Source organism: Halichoeres trimaculatus, unplaced genomic scaffold, assembly GCF_033239565.1.
Source record: "Halichoeres trimaculatus isolate MK-OKI-2021-1 unplaced genomic scaffold, fHalTri1.1 fHalTri1_scaffold_24, whole genome shotgun sequence".
NCBI classification, from domain to species: domain Eukaryota; kingdom Metazoa; phylum Chordata; class Actinopteri; order Labriformes; family Labridae; genus Halichoeres; species Halichoeres trimaculatus.
The window spans coordinates 4,001,152-4,012,857 of NW_027437202.1; the positions used below are offsets into that span (position 1 = coordinate 4,001,152).

Genomic DNA, 11,706 nt, shown 5'->3' on the forward strand with positions numbered 1-11,706 from the left:
AGATAAAATCCTTAATTTCTGTCTGAAAACACTCAGATTAATGTTGGCATAAACCCTGTGGGAAAGCATCAGCACACCACATCCCACAAATTGTCTTCAAAACATCAACTAGCAAAACAACAATATTCATTCAGCACCGCTGCCAATTTATCATGCGTCTTTGCCAGTTGAGTGTCAACAATAATCTCTTTGTTCCTCTTGTTTTTTGCCTTCATATTTGTGGTCAAATGATACGTGTTAGCAAAGCCTGGCCGAGGTGTTTATGTTTGTGCTCGTATCTCAGATTATAGGTGCCGGCTAATGCTCAAAACACATGCTGTGGGCTGGTTTAACGCACAAACAGGAAAATAGGCATCCAAATGTCACACAATGGCATCAACAATAACAGTCATGAGAACAATAGTGATTAGGGGAGCCAGGGATTAGCCTTAATCTGCGGTATCTATGTGTTAAAGAGTAGATATGCTCATTGAGGAGGAGTTAAAGAGGGGTCACCCTGCCTGTGCAGTGACACCTTACTCACAGAGGTGTAATCTGCTTGCTGGAGGATTATAAAAAGCAATCCAAGTGTGTGTACAGGAGGGGGTCTTCCCCCTGCACCCTGCACCCTGCATGGGCATGACTAATGATTACGAAGATCACAGAATTACCAGCTTAATTACCGAGATGATCTGATGAACAGATGTTTGTAAGCTTCCACATGTCATCCCACGGCCTCATCAGTCACATGTGCATTTGTTTTCCACCTCTATGACCCATGTCCTCCATGACTGCACAAAACAGAGCAATAAAGATGTTTTGCTGAATTTATGTGCGTGGAAAAAGGAGTTGTTTGTGATTCAAACTGTAGGGGCATGGGATAACACTGACTAACCAGGTGGTGGCAGCATTTATTCTAGCTTGTTATCCCACACTCTGCTTCTGCTCTGACGCACTTGCTTTAGTCATTCCCCCCTCTGTGAGATGGCTGTTTTTCATTCAAAAAGAACATTTTGTAAATATGCAGCAAAGTGCAGCAAAAGCATGAGGGACTAATATGTCACGGACACGGAGGAGCTTCTGTGCAGCTTCTTTTTGCAACATTTTGTAAAAGTAATCACTCAAAATGACTTTAAAAAAACAGTTTCAGATGTGAGCTCAAATAAGGAAGTGTTGATGTAGAAAGAAGAAGTGCAAAATGTAAAAGGAAGTGTAAAAATAGGCCAGAACGCTGCTTATATAACAAGTAGGACGTTGGGGTTGTTTACAGTAGCTTGGAAATGAATGGTTACAATGCAGCATTATGTTGCACTTTTCAAATCCTCATTAATCCAAATGAACTCAACTGGCCTGTTAAATAAGATATTGTAATTACATTGTACGTATATTTTAACGACACACTCTGCTGTGTTATGAGTTTGTATAAAACGCGCTTTCGTGGGTTTGTTTTTGCACACTTTGGTTTTACAGCCCTCCATAAAGATTGACTTGTTTTTCAATGGGCTGCTGATAATTTCGGTTTCTACATGAGAGAGCTGTTTGGAAAGCACAGGGGGCGGGGTTTGCCTTTCTTGAATTCTTGCAGCAGCCAATCAGCAGCTCCGCAGCCGTGTGATGGACAGGCACGGCCCCCCTATGACTCTGTGTTTTATTCTGTTTTTAGAGCAGCAGCGTCACATGTTGTTTTTCTCCAGGATCAGATCAGTCCCTGGTCAGGTCCCGCTGCACTGTCTCTTCAACCGTGGATGACAGCGGACACGGAACACGGTGTCTGCTATGGATGCGAAATAAAAACGCCTGATCTTGGAGTTTTTCTACAGTCAGTTCTTGTTTTTTGATCTTTGAAAGGACTTTACGTTTCAGGGGTGAAAAAAAAGGAAGAAGAGGAGAGAAATGGCAAGTCCTCCAGCGACAGGAGGACACCTGTTATCTAACGGGACGAACGGAGTGAAGAAGTGTGGATACCTGAGGAAGCAGAAACACGGACACAGGCGCTTCTTCGTGCTCCGGGAGCCCACCGAGCGCTACCCTGCGCGCCTGGAGTATTATGAGAGCGAGAAGAAATGGAGGAACAAGTCCGCTGCGAAGCGGGTCATAACTTTGGACTCCTGTCTGTGCGTAAACAAACGGGCCGACGCCAAACACAAGCACCTCATCGCCCTCTACACCAAGGACGAGTATTTCGCCGTGGCTGCTGACAACGAGCAGGAGCAGGAGAGCTGGTTCACTGTGCTGACTGATCTCATAGCCGAGGGGAAAGTGTATGACAGCCCCGCGTCCACCTCCTCTTTAGTGGGCTTTGAGGAATCCAGCTATGGACTTATAACTCCTGCAACAGCTGCCTACAAAGAGGTATGGCAGGTCAACTTGAAATCTAAAGGTTTGGGTCAGATAAAGAACCTCACCGGAGTGTACAGGCTGTGTTTGTCCAGCCGAACCATCAGCTTTGTCAAACTGAACTCAGAAACAGCTGCTGTCAGTCTGCAGCTCATGAACATCCGGAGATGCGGCCATTCAGACAGCTTCTTCTTCATCGAAGTGGGCAGGTCAGCGGTCACTGGACCCGGGGAGTTCTGGATGCAGGCGGAGGACTCTGTGGTGGCGCAGAACATCCACGAGACCATCCTTGAGGCCATGAAAGCCATGAAGGAGCTCTCAGAGTTCAGGCCGCGCAGCAAGAGCCAGTCAGCCAGCACTAACCCCATCTCTGTGCCCACAAGACGCAACCTCAACAACCTCCCCCCGAGTCAGACCGGCCTGGTGAGGAGATCCAGAACAGATAGCATGGCTGCAACTTCCCCAGGGAGAAAGTTCACATCCTGTCGGATAAGAACGGCCAGTGAGGGGGATGGAAGCGTGACCCGGCCTGTGTCCATGTCCATATCTGTGAACGGAAGCCCCACAAGTCCCAACTCTGGGATTCTCAGGTGCAACACCCTGAGCAGTGGGCGCACCTGCAGGATGCTGGAGTCCTCCTCCAACCTGCACCACAGCCGGTCCATGCCAGTGTCCAACTCCCCCCCAGCTGCCTCCAGCCCCATCAGCATGTCCCCAAGAGGGGGGGCCAGCATCTGCACTCCAGACAAAGCAAGGCGACCCTTCAGCTGCAGCGCCTCCATCTCTGGCTCCCTCAGTGACACTGGTTTCATGCTGTGTGACGATTACAGCTCCAGCCCAGGTGAACCCAGATTCCTCCCGCTGACCCGCAGTGACACCCCTGACTCTCTATCCAGCACCCCTCCTTCCCGTGACATCAGTGACCCCTGTGGGTACATGATCATGGAGGGATCCAGCAGCAGCAGGTCTGGGCTCAGTGAGGGTCTGGCATTCGATAAAGCGTACAGGAAGAGGACGCACTCCCTCACCACACCACGTCAGCAGAGGGTCGTGGCGCCGTTATCTTCAGCCTCCCTCGATGAGTACACCCTGATGAGGATGGCCCACGGGCAGAACTCTCACTCCGCCTCACCCAAAGTGTGCTACCCAGAGGATTACGGTGACATTGAAATCGGTTCATCCAGGAGCTCCTGTAGTAACCTTGGAGACGATGGCTACATGCCAATGACGCCAGGTGTCGCCTCCCAGTCAGTTAAGGTCGACAACTATGTCCCCATGAGCCCTATGTGTGTCTCAGCACCCAAGCAGATTGTGAACCCCAGGGTGCATCCACAGGCGGCTGCCAGCGGCGGTTACAAGACCAACTCCCCCTGCAGCAGCTCGCTGGAGGACAACGGCTACATGAGGATGTGGTGCGGGTCAAAATCCTCCACTGATAGCCCGGACAGGAATGGTGAATACATGAATATGTCACCAGGAAATCCACCTCCACTCCAGACCCCACCAGACTACTACCTGGGCCTCCTGGCTGGTGAACCTGCGTCAGTCCGGCCGTCCTACCAGGCCGGCTCCCTGACCCTACCTGCTAAACTTCAGGCCTCCAAGAGCGACGACAGCAACCAGTACGTGTTGATGAGTCCTCAGAGTTCAAGGCAGAGGGGAGGGGAGTCAGACTATTATTCAGTCATGCACCCCAGCCAGACCTCGCCGCTGAGCCCCTCTGTCCCCTCTCCAATCAGGCATGGCCGAGCTGAAAGCCTGCCTTACAGAGGGAGGCTGGGTCGACCCAACAGACTATCTCTGGACACTCTGAGGACCCTGCCCAGCATGAACGAGCACCCCCTTCCTGGGGAACCACGCAGCCCTGGCGAGTACATCAACATCGACTTCAGCAGCACAAGATACTCCCCACCCTCCACTGCATCCACTGAAAGCAGGTCTTCATCACTAGGATCCAGCGCAGGGGGACCAGGGAGGTCTTCGCTGTCTGACTACATGAACCTAGAACTGGGCTCGCACTCCCCTAAAGAGGCCGACACTCCAGCCGAGCGCTTAGACACGCTGCAAGAGCTGTCCATGTGTTCGGAGGAGGTGTACCATTTGGACCATGAGAAAGGGTCTCAGGGCTTTGGAGGTGACGTGAAAAGTGACTACACGGAGATGACTTTTGGGATGACCAGCTCGCCTCCGCAGCTTGTTCCTCAGAACGCGGCGAGGTATGTGTATCTGAATGTAGTTTGTGGTTTGATTTTTTTTTTAAACTAGTTTGAAATTAAGTTTTTTGTTTTCTCCAGCAGCCAGATGAGCAGGGAGAGGAGACTTTCTTTGGAGGACCAGGGAGTCCCACAAAGCATTGGGGTCTTCCTCCTCGGTGCCTCATCCTCCACACTGGACCCCGACTGCTCCGCCAAGGTGATCCGCGCCAACCCGCAAGGACGTCGGCGGCACAGCTCTGAAACCTTCTCTGCCACCGCCACTGTGACACCAGTCTTCCCCTCCTTTGCTCGCGGGGACGCCATCAAGAGGCACAGCTCGGTGGAGAACATCTCGTCTCGGAGCAGCGAGGGCTCCGACGAGGAGTACGGCAGCCCCGTGAACCAGCAGGGCTCTGCGGGGTACCCCAACGGACTGAACTACATCGCCTTGAACCTGCTGGACAACAGGGACATGGAGAAATGCGAGAACCTGGCAGGCTTCAAACCCACCAGCAGCTGCAAAGGTGGCATCAATGGATTACACAGCTCACCATATGTCTGTTTGGGATTCAAGGAGGCTGCGACTACTGCCAAAGGTGAGTGATGTTGATGTCAGATGTTTTACTGCTGAATTTGTCTGATTTCAATTCCTGCAGGTGTTTCTGTTTTACAGTACAGAGTGAAGCATTTGAAGTATGTGAAATGCAACAGAAAAACACAAGGGTTCGGTTTGGTTGCTTGAGAAAAAAGCTGCACTGGTAGCCAAATGTCTGAGGTAAACAAAGATGAAAGCAAACTTCCTGCAGATTCAAATCTAAACAACTGTGAGGCCTCTAAACAACTCGAGTAGGTAGTGATGATGTGGCCTTTTGAGCTGAAAACACAGGTCCTGTAACAGGATCAGCATTTTTTTCACACAACTTCCTGATAAATGAGAAAGGAGCATGAGGAATTCTCTGCTGTATCAGGCGCTCTTTCAGGTTTGTTTTTCCCCTCGATCCTTCATATTTGGTAATAGCAACGTTTCCCACAGCATGCGAACGCAGCACGAGGCTGCTATGAAACGTGACCAGGCTGAGAGCTCTGAAGTAAACAAGCACCATGACAGAGCAGGAGGCTGCCTCGCTGATTCTGCTCGTCGTGGGCTGTGCGCACTAAAAATACTCGAGCAGATTTTAGGATTCCGCCGACGCTTGTTGTGAATGAAAGCTGTTTGTGCAAGAAAACAAAGAATATGAAGCCAGGGTTTAATTATAGCTTATTAAGTGATAGCACTAAGGCTGTTATGTTGTTTGTAATGCTAATGGAATGCCTGAAAGCTAACAGGTAAGCCCTGGTGTCACAACAAGCTGCAGGCATTTCCTGTTGTTTTTCAGTTGGGTAGGCTTTAGGATGTGTTGCACATCAATACGACCTCTATAGACCCCACCACCACGGGATCAATACGTCCTCCCAAAACAAGCAAACACAACAAAGCTGTGACGCTGGATGCAGATGGTGCTGCACAGACAGCAGATTGTTGACAGAAGAGCCAAGTTTGACTCCTTGTCCCCTCGCCGTGAGCTCACATGTGTTTGTGAGCACATAGAAGAGGTGGGAGCAGGGAGGGGGGAGGGCTCCTACGCTGACATGTGAGGGCCCCAGCACAAGTGGATATGTGTTTGTGTCCTTGTAGGCAGCGAGGGAGAGAAAGAGAAAGGGGGGGGGACAACAAAGTGGGCGAGTTGCTATGCGGCCATCAGGTAACTGGATGTCACGGTCCGCATTCCTGGCAGAGCAGGGTTTGAAAAGTTGCTGCGAGAGGGGGGCTGTTTTTGTCCCCGGGTCTGGGCCACTTTGAATAGAAAGTGGCTTTTATTTCACCGCAAGGCCTCCATGTGTGAGAGATCATGTTTCACTCTTAACACGTTGAACACTTTCAGAATCACTGATCATCATTTCACAAAGACTGGGCTCATTTTGTTTGTTTTCCTGCGGGCTCGCACGTGTTCAAGCTTTGTTGGAGTACAAACATTTTATTGGCGCTAATAAAGCCTCTTGAATGTAAATGAGCAAGAGGAGGGATGGGAAAGACGCAAGCACATACATGTGGACTCTAGCACGTACGCATGCAGAGGGGTGTTTTTCTCTCTCAGGGATCCTTTTTTTTTTTTTTTTTCCAGTGGCGTTGCCTGCATCCGTGAACACTTGGCAGAGATGTGCTGAGAGAGAAAGAGGGAGAGTGACGACTGTTTTGTTTTCCAGTGCCTGTTTGTGGGAGAGCGGATGAATGTGTGCATAATGGGGCTGCATGGCACGTGCACTCCGCTGCCCTTCTGCCTCATTAGGCTGTTCACTTAGCAGAAGTAAGACAAGCAAAGAGGGGGAGATGGAGCGCGGCCTGTATGCTCGCTAGAAAAAAGACGAAGAGGAGGAGGAGGAAGGTGGGGGCAAGGGCTTTTTAAAGCAACAAACAAACTCATTGGTGAGGCCCCTGTTCAGGCAAGGTGCCTTCTGGGAGCCCAGGATGGCAAACCTGATGGCTTGTTTGTGGAGCGTGCAAGCGGGGTGAAGGAGGTCGAAGTGCTCGTTGAGGGGTTTTGGCGCCAAGCCCGACTAACGGGCGGCTTTGATTTCGTGTTTATCAGGACGTCACGCTGGGAGCTTTGACCATGTGCCATCCTGACCCTAAAGTCTGCCAGTTTTATATCCAGCCTCCGCTGTTTTCACCCTTTTTTATTTTCAGGGTAGCTTCAGGATCAAAGAAACACTGGCCCTTGGAATTTAGCATTGGCCCCCAGACCCATGTGACAGCCCCCTTGGCGTGAAACGTGACTGCACCTCCTCCAGTCAACAAAACCACCAAGCTTTAGACAGCTGGATCTGCTTTTTCTTTTTTGGGTGTTCCTCCTGGAGTCAGCTTAGGAGTCTTAAAGGCCGGCATCAGGTGTTTGTTTACCTTGTTCTGTCAGCAGAACAGGATCCCATGTGACTCCCGTGTGGTGTTTACCTCCTCCCTGACCCAAGCCGCTTGCCTCCTCTGGTTGCCCTGGCTAGCCACAGCTCAGCCAGGTGGATGTTCTGTACCAGACTCAGATTAGCCAAGTCAGCCGTCTCTGTTTGTTTTCCCTTGCTTGTCTGATTAATACCTTTATCTGGCGGCGTCAAACAGCTCCTGATGCCTCAGTGACGACTAAAGAAGCTCTCTTAGCACAGTAAGATTATTCTCAGTACATCTTGGCTTATGTTTTGTTAATCATTTCATCTCAAGGTGTCGTTGAAGACGGTTGTTCTGACAAGAGAGGCTTCAAAAGCTTGTAATGTTAGAGATGAATCTGGAGGAAGATAAGGGGGCTTCAAGAGCGAAGGAGCCCCACTGTGACGCTCAGAGTCCCTCCTGAGTGCTAGTGGCAGATGGTCACTCTCTGGAGGGCAAGTGTGTGAGAGTGTGTGTGTGTTTGAGGGGGAGAAGAGGAGGAGGAACGGGGGGTTAAACACCTGCCATGCTGCACTATCCTCACACGCAAACCTTCTCATTACACCAATTTCCTTTCCTGTGCCCACTCTAGCACATAAACACACACACACACACACACACATGTATATGGAAGCATATCCTTCTTTCAAGCAAACACACACATCCCCACCTACTCACTATCCCTCTGCTAATGACGGCCCACCATCTGCCGCACCCGCGGGCCGCACAGAGCATGACCATCAGCATCTTGTGTGTGTGTGTGTGTGTGTGTGTGTGTGTATGTGTAATTTATCGGCCAGATTAGAAGCATTCGTGTCCATCCGCTCAAATCCTGCTTCCTCTTAACGTCATTGGGCGGTAGTATTTTGAATGATGTCACCACAGAAAGAGAAAGAGAAAGAGAAAGAGGGAGGGGATAGAAAATGAACCCAGAGCTGGTTACGTATAACTGTGTTATTTACATTTCCTGTGCAGTGAGCGAAAGAGGTCTGGCTGCACAGCCATGCATCCCTAACTCGCTCTGAGCATGCTCAGTGCGCACTCCGAGAGGAGGGGGAACAGGAGGGGAGATTTGTTGCCAAAAGTGAAAGCAATAAATTGACAGAAAGTGTGCATTTAAGGGGATTTATGCACTTTTCTAACATCAGAAGTCTTTAAAATGAGCATCCAGATTAAGATATGGATGAAATAATCCAGAAGATGAGAATAAGGCAACAAAGCAGCGACAGGAAATCCAGAAATGCCATGTTACTTGATATATAGAGAACAAACATGCACACGTAACACCGTAGGCTCTTGTGTCAGAGTTTCCAGCCTCAGTGTGTATGTGTGTGTGTGTGTGTGTATCCGTGTGTCATGGCACAAGGGAGGAGGGGGCCAAAGTAGGGCGGGATGTTCCAGACAGGAGCGCTAGCTGCTAGATAACTGCGTGGCCAGCGTTCCCCACATTTAGCCAGCCACGGCTCCAGATGAGATTACAGACCTCTACAGGCGAGATTAGACGGCCAGGGGTGGATCATCAGCGGTGGTCAGTGGCTCCTCCGCAGACAGCAGCTGGGGGAATACGTAACGCAAGGTGTGTGCATTCAACAACCCTGTGACCTGTCCGGAGGGAGCGCTGATGCAGCGTCAGAAATTTACGTGGAAATTAGGATTATATGTGAGCATAACTGAGGACAGTGTTCCCAAACAGAAATATCTCAGTCATTGATCCACTTTGTCCCCAGAATTTTCAAGGGGATTCTGGATATTTTGATATTACATAATCTAAGATATTAAATCCTTAGATTTATCCAAGGATTAACCGGTTTAGCATACCTACTCTTCATTCTTCATTTTCCACCCTCTGAAAACACAATCTATAGCGCCCTTCCTCTGCATCAAGCATGCATCCGCCTCTCTGTTGCAAACTGGCCCTCCTCTGCTCAGCGTGTGTCCATGGCAACGCGACAGGAGACCCCCAACCCCCATCCCTCTGCATCCCAGATTATGTAATTATTGCCGACCAGGCTTCCTCCCCCCCTGGACTTCCCCTCTCTGCGTCCGTCCATCCAGCTGTTGTGATAAGAAATGATACACCGCGCTGAAGCATGCTGGGATTGGAGGGGTCGGGTGCAGCCAGGTTAGATGAAATAATAACCTCAGACTGAACGCAAGATCTCATCTCACAATCCCTCCTTTCAAACGTGTGTGCAGCACTCTCTGTTCTTGTTATTCAAGCTGTTTTGCCCACTGTCTCCCTGTTATTCTGGGACAAGTACACTGCTTAATCTGAGTCTGAAAAGGAGTTCACTCTGTACTGTACAACACACTGTTCCCTCAAACGTCTCAAGACAGCCGGCTGAAAGCTGAGCATTGTATGCAGCAGCCTTCTTAGCTCATAGTCATTAAATGGTTTAAAATATATATATTTCTTCTAAAACATCTCTTCTGTCTTGTTTTCTCTTTCAGACTGAAGGACTCCTCTACCCTCGGCCTTGGCGTCTTCACTGAACTGCTGCTCTAAAACTACAAACCAGACTCTGCCCTGCCACTGGGCTCTGTGGCCCTAAAAGACTGTCTGGACCCTCACACACACACACACACACAAAATGCATACACACACTTCCAAAAAAAAAAAAAAAAAACTCAACAAGCAGGTCACCATCTATGCATGTCACGAATTGGCTGAAGGCGGGACAGGTGTGTCTGCGTACGTGGATGTGTGTGTGTGTGTTGTGAATTGGTGCGTGTCATGTTCCCCTGTGCTTTCAGGGGCCATTTCTGCTCTGACCCAAATTTTGGCGCAAGCAAAGAAGCAAAGACAATAACAGAACTCTTAATGGCACCCTGATACTATTTATTTTACTTGAGGGTAGTTTTATAACGGCCTGCGTGAGTGCGAGCGTGTTACAGAGACAGAGTACGACCAACCTGTAGGTCAGTGAAAATGAAACCTACGACTAAAACGCCCCAGGGAGTGACGATACCAAGGTACACTGAGTAAATAACTATATTTAGAGTAGATATTTTATTTATTTTTGAAAGATGAATGTCTGATAAGACGTACCTGATGCCTTAATGTCTATACTGTCCTTATGTTTTCTATGAAATAAGAGATAAATATTCTATTTCAGTATGTCTGTTTGGACCTGCATCTCTATATTATTATTCTGTTGTGGAAAGTAAAAAGCCTAGCTTAACATTGAATATGTCAGAAATGTACAGTAAAGTGGAGCTGCTTGAGATCGGGTTTATCGTATTAATATTAAAGTATTTTCTTAATAATTTCTTATTTATTCTAACCTAGTTTATTTTTGTCCAATCAAGAGCTGGACTTAAAGAAATATATTTCTAAATGTCTTTACTTATGCATGTGACCCCACAACCCCAGGCCTCTGAATGCACTTTACCTCCCACAGTTCCTCAGTCACTTGAGCCTGAAAACCTCACACACTCCTACCTTCAAACCCACGGCCTGCTATTTAGCTCAACGCAGGCCGCCCTGCTGTGATATCATCCGAGGGTGCAACTATCGAGTTTAGGGGTGGAGCCAGCGAGAAACGTCGAGGTTGTCGAGGCACAGTTGAGACAGTGAGGGAAGAGGGGTGGAAAAAGTCTGGAAGAGAAGCCGAGAGTCACATCTGGCACCATCATGGAGGTTCACTGGAAAGCAGCTGTATCACAGAAAGCAGAAAAAGCTGATGCAGCTGTACAGAGTTATGTTAGCTCACTTTCCAATCAGAGGGAAGTGAATGAATTTTATTCCTGGAGAATTTTTGTCTCAAATATGCCAAAAAAAACAAGGACGCTAAATTAAGCTGAGGTTTGAACCTCCAGAATGGCCGCCGTCTTTGATATCCACTGTGCCGACTCCACATGGCTCACGACCCCTTTAGTGTACAGTAGATTGTAAAACTTAAACCATGTTTGAATGTATCGCTGAGCTGGCGTTGGGGGACGGTTTTCACAGAGTCGTGTAATATTTGAGCTGTGCCACGAGAAGCTGTGGTATCTATTTATCTTCAGAGTCTTGAATGTGTATATTGTGTACATAAGAGAGTTTAACTAAAAGAAATCTATTGAAAATACATAGAGTACTTAGATTTTACCCATGTTGCGATGATATTCCTGTGTAAAGACTTTGGCTACAGATTTTTAAAAAAGGGGGCGGGGTTTTTGCTTTGGGCTTGTACAGTGTACCGTATGCTTTTCTCCCTCACAGTCTCTGACTTTCTGAAAAAATACTCTGTCTATTTT

At 48.6% G+C, this 11,706-nt stretch overlaps 1 protein-coding gene across 2 annotated transcripts; it reads left to right on the forward strand.

Annotated features, from left to right (window-relative positions):
• The first annotated feature begins 1,664 nt into the window (after window positions 1-1,664).
• On the forward strand, window positions 1,665-10,059 carry LOC141785915 (insulin receptor substrate 2-like). 2 transcript variants are annotated; one of them, XM_074664526.1, is made up of 3 exons: window positions 1,665-4,532; window positions 4,611-5,107; window positions 9,919-10,059. In XM_074664526.1, the coding sequence occupies exons 1-3, from the start codon at window positions 1,873-1,875 to the stop codon at window positions 9,921-9,923; spliced, it is 3,162 nt and encodes a 1,053-aa protein (XP_074520627.1). In that variant the 5' UTR covers window positions 1,665-1,872; the 3' UTR covers window positions 9,924-10,059. The 2 variants fall into 2 exon arrangements, with proteins under 2 accessions (XP_074520627.1, XP_074520628.1); XM_074664527.1 differs by having other exon boundaries at window positions 4,614-5,107.
• Window positions 10,060-11,706: the final 1,647 nt, after the last annotated feature.